The 14,947-nt window shown below is 39.2% G+C and overlaps 1 protein-coding gene across 5 annotated transcripts in view; it reads left to right on the forward strand.

Moving 5' to 3' along the window:
- The first annotated feature begins 1,893 nt into the window (after positions 1–1,893).
- The window catches only part of UBA6 (ubiquitin like modifier activating enzyme 6), a 108,000-nt gene continuing 94,946 nt past the window's right edge, over positions 1,894–14,947 (forward strand). For all 5 annotated transcript variants that reach the window (XM_028491806.2, XM_024131947.3, XM_007108005.4 and 2 more), the window contains exons 1-2: positions 1,894–2,018; positions 6,030–6,092. In XM_028491806.2, coding sequence (XP_028347607.1) covers positions 1,948–2,018; positions 6,030–6,092 — 134 coding nt within the window. In that variant the 5' untranslated portion in view covers positions 1,894–1,947. The remainder of the gene's footprint in view (positions 2,019–6,029; positions 6,093–14,947) is intronic.

Genomic DNA, 14,947 nt, shown 5'->3' on the forward strand with positions numbered 1-14,947 from the left:
ATTTATTAGCTCACAGTTCTAAGGTCATAATTGTGGGCCCATCACAGCTGGGTTTTCTGCCCAGGGCCTCACAAAGTTGAAATCAAGGTACTAGCAGACCTGTTGTGATCTGGAACTTGGGGTTTTCTTCCAAGGTCATGTAGGTGTTGACCAAATTTAGTTCCTTGCAGCTGTAGGCCAAGGTCCCCTTCTCCTTATTGACTGGAAGCTGGAGGCCACCGTAAGCCCCTTCAGGCCATTCCCATTCATTTCTATGTGCCCCCTTCCCCTTTCGAAGCCAGCAATGGAGATTTTCCCTCCCATCAAATTCCTCCTCACACTCTGAATCTCCTTCTCCAGGAAAAGACCAGTCTCTTTTAAAGGTAGAGAGGCAATTTACCAATAAGCAAACATACACCAGAAGGTGACAAATCTCAAAAAAGAAAAATTTTAAAGTGTACACTTGATTTTCCCTCAGTCTAGAATGCTCTTCTGCTAGATATTCACAGGACTCACATCACTTAGGTTTTTAGCTCAAATATCACTTCTTCAAAGAGGCCACCTTTGACTACTGTCTAAAATTGTCTCTCTCCTCCTCCCCAAGTCTCTTTCACCTTATAAAGTTTTCTTCATCGTATTTACTTTCTAATGTTATTTTTCATTTATTTTCCACTTTTTGCCTTCCCACAATGAGACTGATGAAATCAGGGATCACTGTATCTCTATCACCTAATCATCGTCTAGTCATTAGGCCCTAATGTTTAACAGGCATTCAATAAATATTTAAGAAGGAAAGAAACAGGGAAAAGAAATTAGGAGAGAAACTGGTGTTATTTGCGGAGCGAACCTTTCAAAGATATTTATATCTATTAATTTTAGAATAAAGAGGGAAGACAGGGGTAAGTCCAGTCCTAGAGCAGAACCTTGAAAGAATGGGACACAGACCAAGTTCATTTTCATGATTATGTAGAAAAGGTACACAACTTGATTGAGAAATCTGAATGATGGCATAGGTGAGCAATATGAAGTTTCCAGGTATTTGGAGATGTGCAAGTTGAAGAGAACAGAGGCACAAAGGATAATGCCCTTTTGCCTGGACCCTCTCTCCACACCAGAATGGGAAGAAATTCTAAGTAAAAATATCATACATTACAGATGATATAAATATATAGAGTCAAAGTATTTGTCAGTTTTAAAAATCCTACAGACATTTCTCCAAACATACACTTATTTAGAATGAAAGATAAATCGTAATATTATTGAGTCACGCTAATTCTTGTTATTTTCCAAGAAAAGTGAAAGGGGAGTCAATGGAAAGGGAATTAGATGAGAGGTCCTTACACATATGTTCAGTTACTTAATCTGGCAAGTCACACCCACAGTAAATTTCTGTCCCTCACAAAGTGAAGGGGGCAACCTGGATGCCAAATGCCATTCATAGCTCATAAAATCACGATTCTATCAAATTTGTGACAGTGCTTGACACATAATAGACGTCCAAAATTATTTGTTAAACGTGTAACGTCTTAAAATGTAATCCCAGACTGGAAATCCGGAGCTACTTATTACTAGCCTTCGGGTTTTTTAAAAGTATAAAATGAAGGGGTTTCTTCTTCCTGCTATAAAACTCTTAAGGGTTTTGCTACGCAATCCCATCACTTCGCTGGCCACTGGAATCCTCTGTGTTTGGTAGATGACTCGTACCTTCAGTGTTTTGGTTTGGTTTACATCTTCTAAACCCCAGTCGCAACAGTCCACTCCCTGCAATCACCTGCAGCAAATCCCACTCCACGACCACACCCAAACCGGAAGCCAGGAAGCCTCTGGGCTTGACGGGAAGGCGCCGCCGGGCTGCGCGCTCCCTCAGGCCCGCCCCCTCCGGTGACGTCACCGCCCGCCCCTTGACCTCGCAGTCCTGCCCCCTTCCTTGCCTCCCAGTATCCAGCAGCGGCTGCGTTTCAGGAGGCGATGGAGGGCTCTCAGCCGGTGGCCGCACGTCAGGGGGAAGAGGCGTCCTGCTCCTCTTGGGGGGCCAGCAGGTGAGAGGACGTGTGTGGGCGCGAAGAAGCAAGGCGTGGCGGGCAGGACCCAAGGTCCGGCTTTCTGCTTCTCCTCCTAAGGCGGGCAGGGAGCGTGCGAGAGGCCGCGGCGCTGGCCAGAGCCGGCCCTGGGCGGCTAGGGGAGCGCGCGGTGTGGGTGTGGCGGCGGGGGCTCCGGCCTCTGCGACTGCCGGCTTCGCTGAAGAAAAAGCCCACTTACCGCCCCTTTCAGCGCTTTCTCAGTTTTGGTTGGGGTCTGCCATCCTCCTTCCTCCCAGTCACCGGACGTGGAGGGGAGGGAGGGGCTCCGGCAGAGAGTTCTGGTCCGAGTCGCTCGGTGTGAGCTTCCCAGACCTGGTGCCCGACACCTTCCCTGCCTTAGATAAAGTGAAAGCTAAGCTCTGCTGTGTGCTGTCCTCCGCTGAGATCCTCCTTTGAAAACTGTTACCAGAGGGAACTTGGTAATAATGAATCAGTGGTAGTCAGGACACTCTGAGGCCTCTGTTGACTGCACTTTAAAAAGAAAGAAAGAAAGAAAAAGAAATCCAGGAAAAAAACCCACGAGTTACCCATTCTTATTTCCCAGTTGGTGTTGAGGTTCACGTCTTTTCCATTCCGGCAAAAATAGAGGGGAAATGTGCGTGTAGTTCCTGTTTCAATCATTTCGTAATTAATAAAGCGGATAGTTACATTCTGCCCACTACCAGAATACAATATGCCAAAGATAAAAGTGGCGCATATTTGATTTTGAGCTAATGTGAATGTTCACAAACCTGTAGCATTTTCACCAGCTTCAGACTGAAGGGATGCTTTTGATACCATGGTATTGCCTGCCATTGCCAGATTTACTTGGGAGATATTATGTAATACAAACAAAACCTCCCCTTATTTAAAGCATTTTTGATCGCCATGTAGACCTTATCATAAGAATGATTTTTGAAATATCCCAGTAAGGCAGAACTTTCTGAAAAGTAGGTGCCAGTCGTATCATTAAGTGACAGAACTGGTTAGAATGTAGCTCTTGTCATGTTTACTTAAGAGCTTTACCCACTAGACTATTGCCCTCCATGCAAGGAAGATAGCTAGTGAAAGTATACCAGAGGTAAGAAAGCTGTAATAAAAATTTTTGTTACAGTGCCAGGGTATATTGTGTATTTGTGTGTTTTTATTAGCTAGAAGCTGATATCACTTGATCATCTAATCAATATTTGATAACAGAAATAGTCACATTTTGTTATATTTTCAAATCTTTTGGCTTGCATAGTAACACCAGGCCTAGAAAATAAGTTTCCAAAACTGAATTTTTGTGCTATCACGTTGTTTTTAGAATCCTGTAATTGATAATTAGAGCTTCCCAAAACCTAGAATGGATCACACTTTTGCCAAGATGATATTGATCTTAGCTGTCACCGTGGCTCAGGCCCAAATGTCCCAGCTGGTTCCCTCTGTCCAGGAACTATTTCTGTTTCCCAGTGTTTACCTATTACCATTTTTCTTTCTGTGCCATGCTATGAAAAAATTGGAATGAACTGCAGTAAATGATACATCACTTTGTGTCTTGTTACACTAGTATGTTTAACCTTTTTTTAATTTTTAAAATTCATTTAACAGATTTTTTTATTTAGTGCTTTCTTCATGCCTACTGTGAGAGGCAGTAGGCAGTATAATGTGGTTGTCAGGAGCTAGACTGATTAGATTCAGGGCTCTGCCATTTACCTGCTCTGTGACCATGGGCATATTATTTAAGTTAATCTCTGTCAGTCTCAGGTTTTTTCCTCTGTTCAATGGAGATAGTAATACTGTCTATCTCATAAAGTTGTTGAAAGGGTTAACTGAGTTAGTACATCTAAAGCGCTTAAAGCAGTGTGTGACACATGTTTGCTCTTGTTATTAAATGCCAGGTACTGTTTTAGGGATTTGGAATACAGTAGTGAATTCCTAATGGATCATATATTCTATAGGGGAAGGCAGATGATAGTTAATGATAATGAAAAACATACATAGTTAATGATTTGAAGAAAATACAGCAGGTTAACAAGTTAGGGAGCCACTTCGTTTGATTGTGTTACAGAACCAGACTTGGTCTGCTTTCCCATTGCACACCAAAGCCAATCTCCTGACACGAAGTAATGGTGAAGAAAAGTACAGTTTATTGTAGGGCCAAGCAAAGAGAATGGGCAGCTCATGCTCAAAAGACAGAAACTCCCCATTGGCTTTCAGGGAAGGGTTTTTTTTTTTTGCCTTATGGGGGCCTCTCACTGTTGTGGCCTCTCCCATTGCGGAGCACAGGCTCCGCACGCGCAGGCCCAGCGGCCATGGCTCACGGGCCCAGCCGCTCCGCAGCATGTGGGATCCTCCCGGACCGGGGCACAAACCCGCGTCCCCTGCATCGGCAGGCGGACTCTCAACCACTGCGCCACCAGGGAAGCCCCAGGGAAGGGTTTTTAAAGACAGTCTGAGGGAGAGGGTCGTGGGGTGTGTGATCCATGCTCAGTTCTCTGATTGCTTGATGGTGAGGTACAGGGTAATGTTTTGGGAACCTCAATCATCAGCCTTCTGGTTCCAACTGATCAGCAGTTCAGCACACAGTTAACTTCGTCCACCTGGTGGGAGTTTAGCATCTGCAAGACAACAAAGGTCCTTGACTTTGTTTTATGGCTAAACTATTATTACTTTGCTTTGCTTGACTGCTTTCCTTTGTTTCTACATTTTCTCACCTCTCTGATTAAATTTGCTCTTTGGAACTTGGGGGAAGCCTAGGAGGCTAAAACTTTTGTACAAACAAGCAGGGAGGGGAAATCTGTCCCAGGAAAGGCCCCACAGGGTCCTGCTCAGTTTCAATAGGGTGATCCCGAATGGTCTATGTGATATTTGTGAAGCAATATTTTAATAGAGGCTTAAATGTTAAGAGTCAGTTATTCAGAGATCTGAAGGAAGAACATTTGAAGCAAAGGGAATAGCAAGTATGAAAACACTGAAGTGATAGCAAGCCTGGCTTTTTGAGGACCATCAAGTAGGCCAGTGTAGCTGAAGATAGTGAGCAAGAGGGAGAGGTGTGGGCATTGAGATTGGACAGGTAACTGGGAGACATACATAAAGGCCCTATTTTGTATGATAAGGTGTTTGAATTTTGTTCAAAGGGTAAAGAAAACTTACTGAAGGATAATTCTAAGTTAGGGAGTAATGTCTGACTACATTCTAAAAGTTTTAGGCTGTTAGATGGAAAATAAATTAAAGGGAAGGGCAATAGAAATAGAATAGTTAGGAGGCCTTTGAAGTAGTTCAGATGAGATATGATGATGGTTTGGCCTGAGACTGTATTGACTGAAATAGTGAGAAGTGATCAGATTTGAGATCCCTTTTGAAGGTAGAACTAACAGCACTCACAGATAGAGAAAATAAGGGAACAAGTTAAGAAGATCCTTAGATTTTTGGCCTGAGCATGTGAGTAAGTGGTGGCATCATTTGCTTGGTGGTCCCAAGTGAGTTGAGAAAGACTGGGGAAGAATAGATTAAGCAAGGGAAATTGAATTCTGTTTGAGGCTTGTTATGTTTGTGATACCAGTTAGACATCAGAATAGAGATATTGTTCTGGCAGATGCGTAAAATCTGGAGGGCAGAGGAGAGGTCAAACATGTAGAAATAAGCTTAGATATCATTATATGGTAAATTCCGATTGTGTATATTATAGAAGGTTTATGGGGCACTCAAATAAAATTGCTAAAATATAGATCCATCAGAATATATGTAGCAATGATAAACAACACCTGAGAATAAAGCAACCATGGGCTCTAATTTTATAATACACAGAGGGTAGGCAGTCAGTGAATTTAATCTTGATCTATTTTTAAAATCTAAATAAAGTGGTAAATAATAAAATATATATCTGGTTTGTAAAACCTGTTTTAGTAACTGGTGAATCTGATCCCATGTATAATTGAATTTTACATTACAGAATATGAATATTGAATAGCCATACTGGCCCTTATAAGTTATGTTTTTTTTTTTCAGTGTGAATACAAATTTGCCCAATATGCCAGCAGAATCTGTGGAGATTGATGATGCATTATACAGGTAAGAACCTTATGGAAACTGAAACATTTTCCTCATTCATTGTTCTCCAGTAATGGAGTAGGTTTATTCAAAGACGCCATTAGGCCTATGCAGAATTTTGTAATATATATTCTAAGAGTTCCACTCAAGTTAAAAATTCGGGTTTTTTTTTTTTGTTTTTTTTTTAACTGTAGGCTGAAAGCTTGAATAATATTTAAATCTTGGTTGCGTTAGGTTTAGGTGATATGACTAAGAATGATTTTGCTATCCACTACAAAATATACATCTTGTTTCTGGACAGGAGTATATATTTATGTTCTTGATAGTGCAGGAGTCTCATGAAAGACAATTCATTTCACTTTAGTTAGTTATACAGTAGCATCTAGAGACCATGTTAACTTCAGTGTAATCTCATTAACAACATTGCATGTTTGCACCGTATAGACAGTGGAGAAGTATTTTGTGATTGAAGACCTGTGATTTGAATGGAATTTAGTGGGACTTTTTTTACCATATTTTTTCATGAAATAAAAATACTTTTTTCAAAATTAAAGAAAAATTAAAAACACAAATTGCTGTCATTTCTAGTAGATACTTTGAGATGTTTGCATGGAAGATAGTATACTCTCAGTTTAAAAGTTTTTAGATTTCCTCTATAAGTAATCATGAAAAAATAAATTTTATGTAGATAGAATTTGGAACAATAGGCTCATCATGTATTTTGGATTTCTTTCTATATTTTTTTAATGTGGGATGCAGAGTCAATTTTGAGCAGTTTAGGAGGAGCTGATGTATACCACCTGGTATGTTGATTTCAAGTCACATTTTGTGCTATACCTTGGAAGAAGAGATAAAGACTAACTTGATTTTGCTTACGTGAAAACTGTTTTACCGTGTGGTCTCCTGACTATGATTATACTTCCGAAGTCATCTTAAATTTGGACTCTTCATCTGTAATTATGATGTTCTTAATGTCCTTCTGATCATATTCTTGGGATAACAAATGACAGCTCCTTGAGATAGCATTGGCTAATTGTTTTCATTATTTGTTACGGTCTTGTGAAACATTTTTATATCCCTCCAATCCTATAATGGCTGATTAATGAACATAATTTTCAGTAAACCAGAGATTAAATTTTCCATTTGCAAAGCTAGGTAAGTAGGCTTACAGTTCACTTGTAGTCAGTTTGCTGGACTGAAAGTAATAGAATATAGCAATTTAGGTATCATATATAGCTGTTCATATATGATCAGGTATTGCTGGATCATAAGGTAGTTCTATTTTTAATTTTTTAAGGAACCTCCATACTGTTTTCCATTGCAGCTGCACCATTTTAAATTCCCACCAACAGTGCACAAGAATTCCAGTTTCTCCACATTCTCACCAACACTTGTTATTTTCTTGGGTTTTATTTTTGTTTTATTATAGCCATCCTTACAGGTGTGAGGTGCTATCTCGTTGTGTTTTTGCATTTCCCTGATGGTTTGTGATGTTGAGCACCTTTTCATATTCCTGTTCGCCATTTGTGTGTTGTTGTTGGAGAAATGTCTAGTCTAGTCCTTGCCCATTTTTTAATCAGGTTATAGGCAGGGTCGGGGGGGGTTGCTATTGAGTTGTAGTTTCTTATATATTTTAGACATTAAACCCCTTATCAGATACCTGGTTTGCAAATATTTTCTCCCATTCCATAGTTTGCGTTTTCATTTTGCTGATTGTTTGCTTCACTATGCAGAAGATTTTGAGTCTGCGGTAGTCTCACTTGTCTGTTTTTGCTTTTATTGCTGTGCGTTTGGTGTCATATCCAGGAAATCCTTGCCAAAACCAATGCTGAGAAGTTTCCCTCCTATGTTTTCTTCTAGAAGTTTTATAGTTTCATGTCTTTTGTCTAAGTTTTTAATCCATTTTGAATTGATTTTGTGGATGGTGTATGGAAGAGGTCTAAATTCTAATCTTTTCATCTTTTGTTTTGGAAATCCAAGTTTCCCAATGCTATTTGTTAGTCCATACCTACCTTTTCCTCTGAGTACACTGGCCATACTAGACTACTTCTTACCATAGTTTATGCATTTACACCTGTTGTCTTTTCTTTTTTCTTTTTAGTTTATTTTTGGCTGGGTTGGGTCTTCATTGCTGCACGAGGGCTTTCTCTAGTTGTGATGAGGGGGTGCTGCTCTTCATTGCAGTGCATGGGCTTCTTATTGCGGTGGCTTCTCTTGTTGTGGAGCACGGGCCCTAGGCACGCAGGCTTCAGTAGTTGTGGCGCATGGGCCCAGTTGCTCTGCAGCATGTGGGATCTTCCTGGACCAGGGCTTGAACCCGTGCCCCTACATTGTCAGGCAGATTCCCAACCACTGTACCACCAGGGAAGTCCACAAGGTCAATGCTTTAAATACTATTTATTTATTCCTAAATACTGTCATTGAAATTTGTTTAATATTTACTAGGTATACAAGTTTTTCCCAGATATGAATAACTGAATCTCAGGTTATAATTATTTGTAAACATTTAGGCTTTCCTACGAAAGTGAAACTCTATAAAATCTACAAATCTTGAATGTTAACTAAGTCTGGTATTTGTACATATATTTAGATAGGAAATATTTTTAGGGCAGTTTCAATACCTACTTTAACAAAGTGGCTTGCTAAATATATTTCACTTTTTTCTTATTACTCAATCTTAAATTACCTCGTAGTTACTGATCAGCTAAACCTGAAATTATTCTCAGAATCTAAAGATTTCTTTTTTGGGGTGGGGGAGTACTTATAACAGCATTCTGGGCCCCATCTGTATTTAATTTTGCATCTTTATTGCCAGCAAATTGTTGGGTGAGTTAGACCACTAGTTAGACTTGAGCCAGTTCTGTAGATCTGCCTATTTCTTTTCCTCTGAAGATATGCCTGAGCCTGCTAATCCCAAGATTTATCTAAAGAAATGAATATGAGTCCCAATTTAGGACTCAAGCCTTGGTTTTCTAACTCTACTTTTACCAAAGAACTCTCTGTTGGAGGTAATTAAATCTAATTCAGATAATGATAAAATGATACTTTGCTGTCTCATTTTTTATGTTCCTTGCATATAGGTTCCTGTGTAGAGATCACTGTATGAACAAGGCATGAATATCAGAGCAGCATCAGGGCATTCTTAGCTTTCTGGATTAATACAGTCATAATAGTATCAAAACTGTATGTATTCTAGCGTAATACTAGAGGAAACTTATCTGGAGTTTAAGATAACAGTTTTTCTGGATTTGCTTCTACTCCTCTTGACTTCTTTCTCAGACTTTTCTTAGTGTGCTCTTGCTTTGCCTGCACCATAAATGCCAGGTTCCAACTTGAAGATTTTTCTCTCAGTTCATACTCTAGTTCACATCCATTTCCGTGATTTTAGCTTTCTGTCTATATTTGAGTCCCTTTCTTCAGCTTTCTTCTTCCAAGCTCAAGACCTTTGTTTTAAAATGCACACAAGGTGCTGTTTTTTTGTTTGTTTGTTTTGGCTGTGTTGGGTCTTAGTTGAGGCACGTGGGATCTTTTCATGATGGCACGCGGTCTGCTCAGGTTTCTCTCTAGTTGTGATGTGCAGGTTTTCTGTCTCTAGTTGTGGCACACAGGCTCCAGGGCACATGGGCTCTGTAGATTGCAGCACGTGGCCTCTCTCGTCGAGGTGAGCAAGCTCAATAGTTGTGGCACGTGGGCTTAGTTGCCCCGTGGCATGTGGGATCTTAGTTCCCCAACCAGGGATTGAACCCCCATCCCCTGCATTGGAAGGCAGATTCTTTACCACTGGACCACCAGGGAAGTCCCACAAGGTGCTTTAAAGGTAAACCAGGCAGATGTTCAGCAAATAACTACCTTTTTTTTAAAATTGACATATAGTTTATTTACAGTGTTGTGTTAGAATATCTACTTCTTAGAGAAACACTGTGGTGCAGTGAAATGAACATGGTCTCTGGATTTAGAGGAGAATGTTCACATCCAATCCTGACATTTATATGAACCAAAACTAGTTATTTAATCTTTCTGCTTCTCATACTTCTCATGTGAAAATAAGAATAATAACATCTCTTAAGAATAATATCTAAGTCTTATTAAAGTGTTCACGCAAAAACTTAATACAAAATTTTCAGCATTAAGTAGCACTCAACACCATTGGAATCCTTTTCCTTCCCTCTTCCCATTCCCAAGCTTAATTAAATGGTGCCACACCCACTCAGTAACCAAAGCTAGAAACCTTGGTGTCATCTTAGGTTATTCCCTATTTGTCATCTTCCAAATTAAAATTTTTAAATCCTTTCAGTTCTTTTTAAACAACTCTTAATTCCAGTTCTTTCATTTTCTCTCCCTGCATTTGGAATCTCTCAATTGAACTATTATAATATTCTCTTATGTGTTCTCTTTAGAACTATTCTTGTCTCTAATCCATCTTTCATAAGTTATTGAAAGTTGTAGTTTTGGCACTTACCTTGGAGTCCATGGCTTCTTGGCTTAAAATCCTTAAATGATTCTCTGTAATCTACATTGATGAGGCCAAACTGTACAATATACATTTAAGCTCTTTTATGGATACAGCATAACAGTGGCTGACAGTTTGAACTTAGGTATTAGATCTGAATTTAAATCATTCTCCATCGTTTTATTAGTGTATGATCTTAGGTTACTTAACCTTTAAGTCCAATCATTTCTTTCATTTATTCATTAAATATTTAATGAGAAAATGTGCACAAATTGCAAATAAATCATGAAGAATAGTACTGTACCTATGAATTCAGTAGCTTCTAATTTACCATGAGTTATGGCCATATCTTTTTAGCCTCCATGTCACTTCTCAACACTTTACACTCTGACATCCTATTCTTTAGCCTTGTTCAAAATTTATGTATATATTGTCAGGGTCTGATTTTGCCCTATTTACAAGCTAAAAGCCAGCTGATTATTGTTCAGTGGATGCTAACATAAGGTGTGAAACATCTGGGTCAGAGACAGAGGATTTCATTACTTATAGCAAACAGCATGGGTATCAGCCTGGTATTGGTTCTGCTTGCTCTCAATTCCCATGGGAGTGATGCCATGGGGCCAGATGGATGCTTGGTACATATATCACTGCTGAGGGACACTGAATTTGGGGGACCCGCCCAAAACAGTAATCAGGCCTGCTCTTTGTTTTGGAGAGAGATTTACCTTATACCTCAAAGTTAAATACAACCCTGAGAAAAGGCCAAGTGAAGAGCAGTCAGGACATTGCCCACTAGGCATACCTAGAGAGACATCTAGGAGTTGAAAGACCCATGAAGGAGTGTCTCCCAACATAAATACGTATTTTTCCACAGTTGTATTGAGGTATAAATTAGTATAAAGTAAACTTTACATATGTAAAGTGTACAATTTGATGTGTTTTGACATGTGTATATACTCATGAAATCATCACCACAACCTAGAGAACATCGATCAAAGCTAAACATTTTCTTTGTGCTCCATTGTAATCCCTTCCTCTCTTCTCTCTCCAGCTACCATTTGCCCCAGGCAACCACTCATCTGCTTTTTGTACTGTAGAATAGTTTTCATTTAGTAGAATTTTATATACATGGAATCATACAGTATGTACACCTTTGGGAGGTCTGGCTTCTTTCACTTAGCCTAATGATTTTGAGACTCATATATGATGTCGTATCAGTAATCTGTTCCTTTTTATTGCTGAGTTATATTCTGTTGTATGGATATACTGCAATTTATTTAACCGCTTAATAATTCTTGATGGGCATTTGGGTTGTTTCCAGGTTTTGGCTATTACAGATAAGGCTGCCATGAGAATTTATATACAAGCTTTAGGGTAGACATATGCTTTCATCTATTCTTAGATAAATACCTAGAAATGAATGCTGAGTTGTGTGGTAGGTGTATTTCTTAACTTTTTAAGAAATGCTGGATTTAAGAAGTTTGCCTAGGAGGAGACCTTCAAGATGGTGGAGGAGTGAGACGTGGAGATCACCTTCCTCCCCACAAATACATCAAAAATACATCTACATGTGAAACAACTCCTACAGAACACCTATGAACACTGGCAAAAGACCTCAGACTTCCAAACAGCCATGTGGCTGACAGGGTTTTGGTGGTCTGGCAGCGTGTCAGGCCTGAGCCTCTGAGGTGAGAGAGCCAAGTTCAGGACATTGGACCACCAGAGTCCTCCCAGTCCCATGTAATATCAGTCAGTGAGAGCTCTCCCAGAGATCTCTGTCTCACGCTAAGATCCAGCTCCACTCAATGACAAGCAAGCTCCAGTGCTGGACACCCCATGCCAAACAACTAGCAAGACAGGAACACAACCCCACCCATTTAGCAGAGAGGCTGCCTAAAATCATAAGGTCACAAACACCCCAAAACACACCACTGGACATGGTCCTGCTCACCAGAAAGACAGGATGCAGCCTCATCCACCAGAACACAGGCACCAGTCCCCTCCACAAGGAAGCCTACACAACCCACTGAACCAACCTTAGCCACTAGGGGCAGACACCAAAAACAGCAGGAACTACGGAAAGGAGTAAAAGCCTGCGAAAAGGAGACCCCAAACACAGTAAGTTAAGCAAAGTGAGAAGACAGAGAAATATGCAGGAAATGAAGGAGCAAGGTAAAAACCCACCAGACCAAACAAATAAAGAGGAAATAGGTACTCTACTTGAAAAACAATTCAGAGTAATGATAGTAAAGATGATGTAAAATCTTGGAAATAGAATGGAAAAAATACAAGAAACATTTAAGAAGGACCCAGAAGAACTAAAGAGCAAACAAACAATGATGAACAACACAATAAATGAAATTGAAAATTCTCTAGAAGATATCAATAGCAGAATAACTGAGGCAGAAGAACAAATAAGTGACCTGGAAGATAAAAGAGTGGAAATAACTACCGCAGAGGAGAATAAAGAAAAAAGAATGAAAAGAATTGAAGGCAGTCTCAGGGACCTCTGGGACAACATTAAATGTACCAACATGCCAATTATAAGGGTCCCAGAAGAAGAAGAGAAAAAGAAAGGGACTGAGAAAATATTTGAAGAGATTATAGTTGAAACTTCCCTAATATGGGAAAGGAAATAGTCAAGCCCAGGAAGTGCACAGAGTCCCATACAGGACAAATCCAAGGAGAAACATACCAAGACACATATGAATGAAAGTATCAAAAATTAAATACAAAGAAAAAATATTAAAAGCAACAACGGAAAAGCAACAATTAACATACAAGGGGATCCCTATAAGGTTAACAGCTGATCTTTCAGCAGAAACTCTGCAAGCCAGAAGGGAGTGGCAGGACATATTTAAAGTGATGAAAGGGAAAAACCTACAACCAAGATTACTCTACCCAACCAGGATCTTATTCAGATTTGATGGAAAAATTAAAACCTTTACAGGTAAGCAAAAGCTAAGAGAATTCAGCACCACCAAACCAGCTTTACAACAAATGCTAAAGGAACTTCTCTAGGCAGGAAACACAAGAGAAGGAAAAGACCTACAATAACAAACCCAAAACAATTAAGAAAATGGTAATAGGAACATGCATATCAATAATTACCTTAAATGTAAATGGATTAAATGCTCCAACCAAAAGACATAGACTGGCTAAATGGATACAAAAACAAGACCCATATATATGCTGTCTACAAGAGACCCACTTCAGACCGAGGAACACATGAAGACTTAAAGTGAGGGAGGGGAAAAGATATTCCATGCAGATGGAATCAAAAGAAAGCTGGAGTAGCAATTCTCATATCAGACAAAATACACTTTAAATTAAAGACTACTACAAGGGACAAAGAAGGACACTATATAATGATCAAGGGATCAATCCAAGAAGAAGATATAACAGTTGTAAGTATTTATGCACCCAACATAGGAGCACCTCAATATATAAGCCAAATGCTAACAGCCATAAGAGGAGAAATCGACATTAACACAATAATACTAGGGTACCTTAACACTCCACTTTCACCATGGACAGATCAAACTAAATGAAACTAAATAAGAAAACACAAGCCTTAAATGATACATTAAACAAGATGGACTTAATTGATATTTATAGGACATTCCATCCAAAAACAATAGAATACACTTTCTTCTCAATTGCTCATGGAACATTCTCCAGGATAGGTCATATCTTGGGTCAAAAATCAAGCCTTGGTAAATTTAAGAAAATTGAAATCTTGTCAAGTGTCTTTTCCGACCACAGCGGTATGAGACTAGATATCAATTACAGAAAAAAAACTGTAAAAAATACAAACACATGAAGGCTAAAAATATGCTACTAAGTAACCAAGAGATCACTGAAGAAATGACAGAGGAAATCAAAAAATAACTAGAAACAAATGATGATGAAAACACAAAGGCCCAAAACCTATGGGATGCAGCAAAAGCAGTTCTAACTGGGAAGTTTATAGCAATACAATCCTACCTCAAAAAGCAGGAAAAATCTCAGATAAACAACCTAACCTTACATCTGAAGCAATAGAGAAAGAAGAACAAAAAGAACCCAAAGTTAGCAGAAGGAAAGAAATAATAAAGATCAGATCAGAAATAAATGAAAAAGAAATGAAGGAAATGATAGCAAAGATCAGTAAAACTAAAAGCTGGTTCTTTGAGAAGATAAACACAATTGGTAATCCATTAGCCAGACTCATCAAAGAAATAAGGGAGAAGATTCAAATCAACAGAATTAGGAATGAAAGAGGAGAAGTAACGACTGATACTGCAGAAATACAAAGGATCATGAGAGATTACTACAGGCAACTCTATGCCAATAAAATGGACAACCTGGAAGAAATGGACAAATTCTTAGAAAAGCACAACCTTCCGAGACTGAACCAGGAAGAAATAGAAAATATGAACAGACC

This window comes from Physeter macrocephalus, chromosome 7 (genome assembly GCF_002837175.3).
Source record: "Physeter macrocephalus isolate SW-GA chromosome 7, ASM283717v5, whole genome shotgun sequence".
Lineage (NCBI taxonomy): Eukaryota > Metazoa > Chordata > Mammalia > Artiodactyla > Physeteridae > Physeter > Physeter macrocephalus.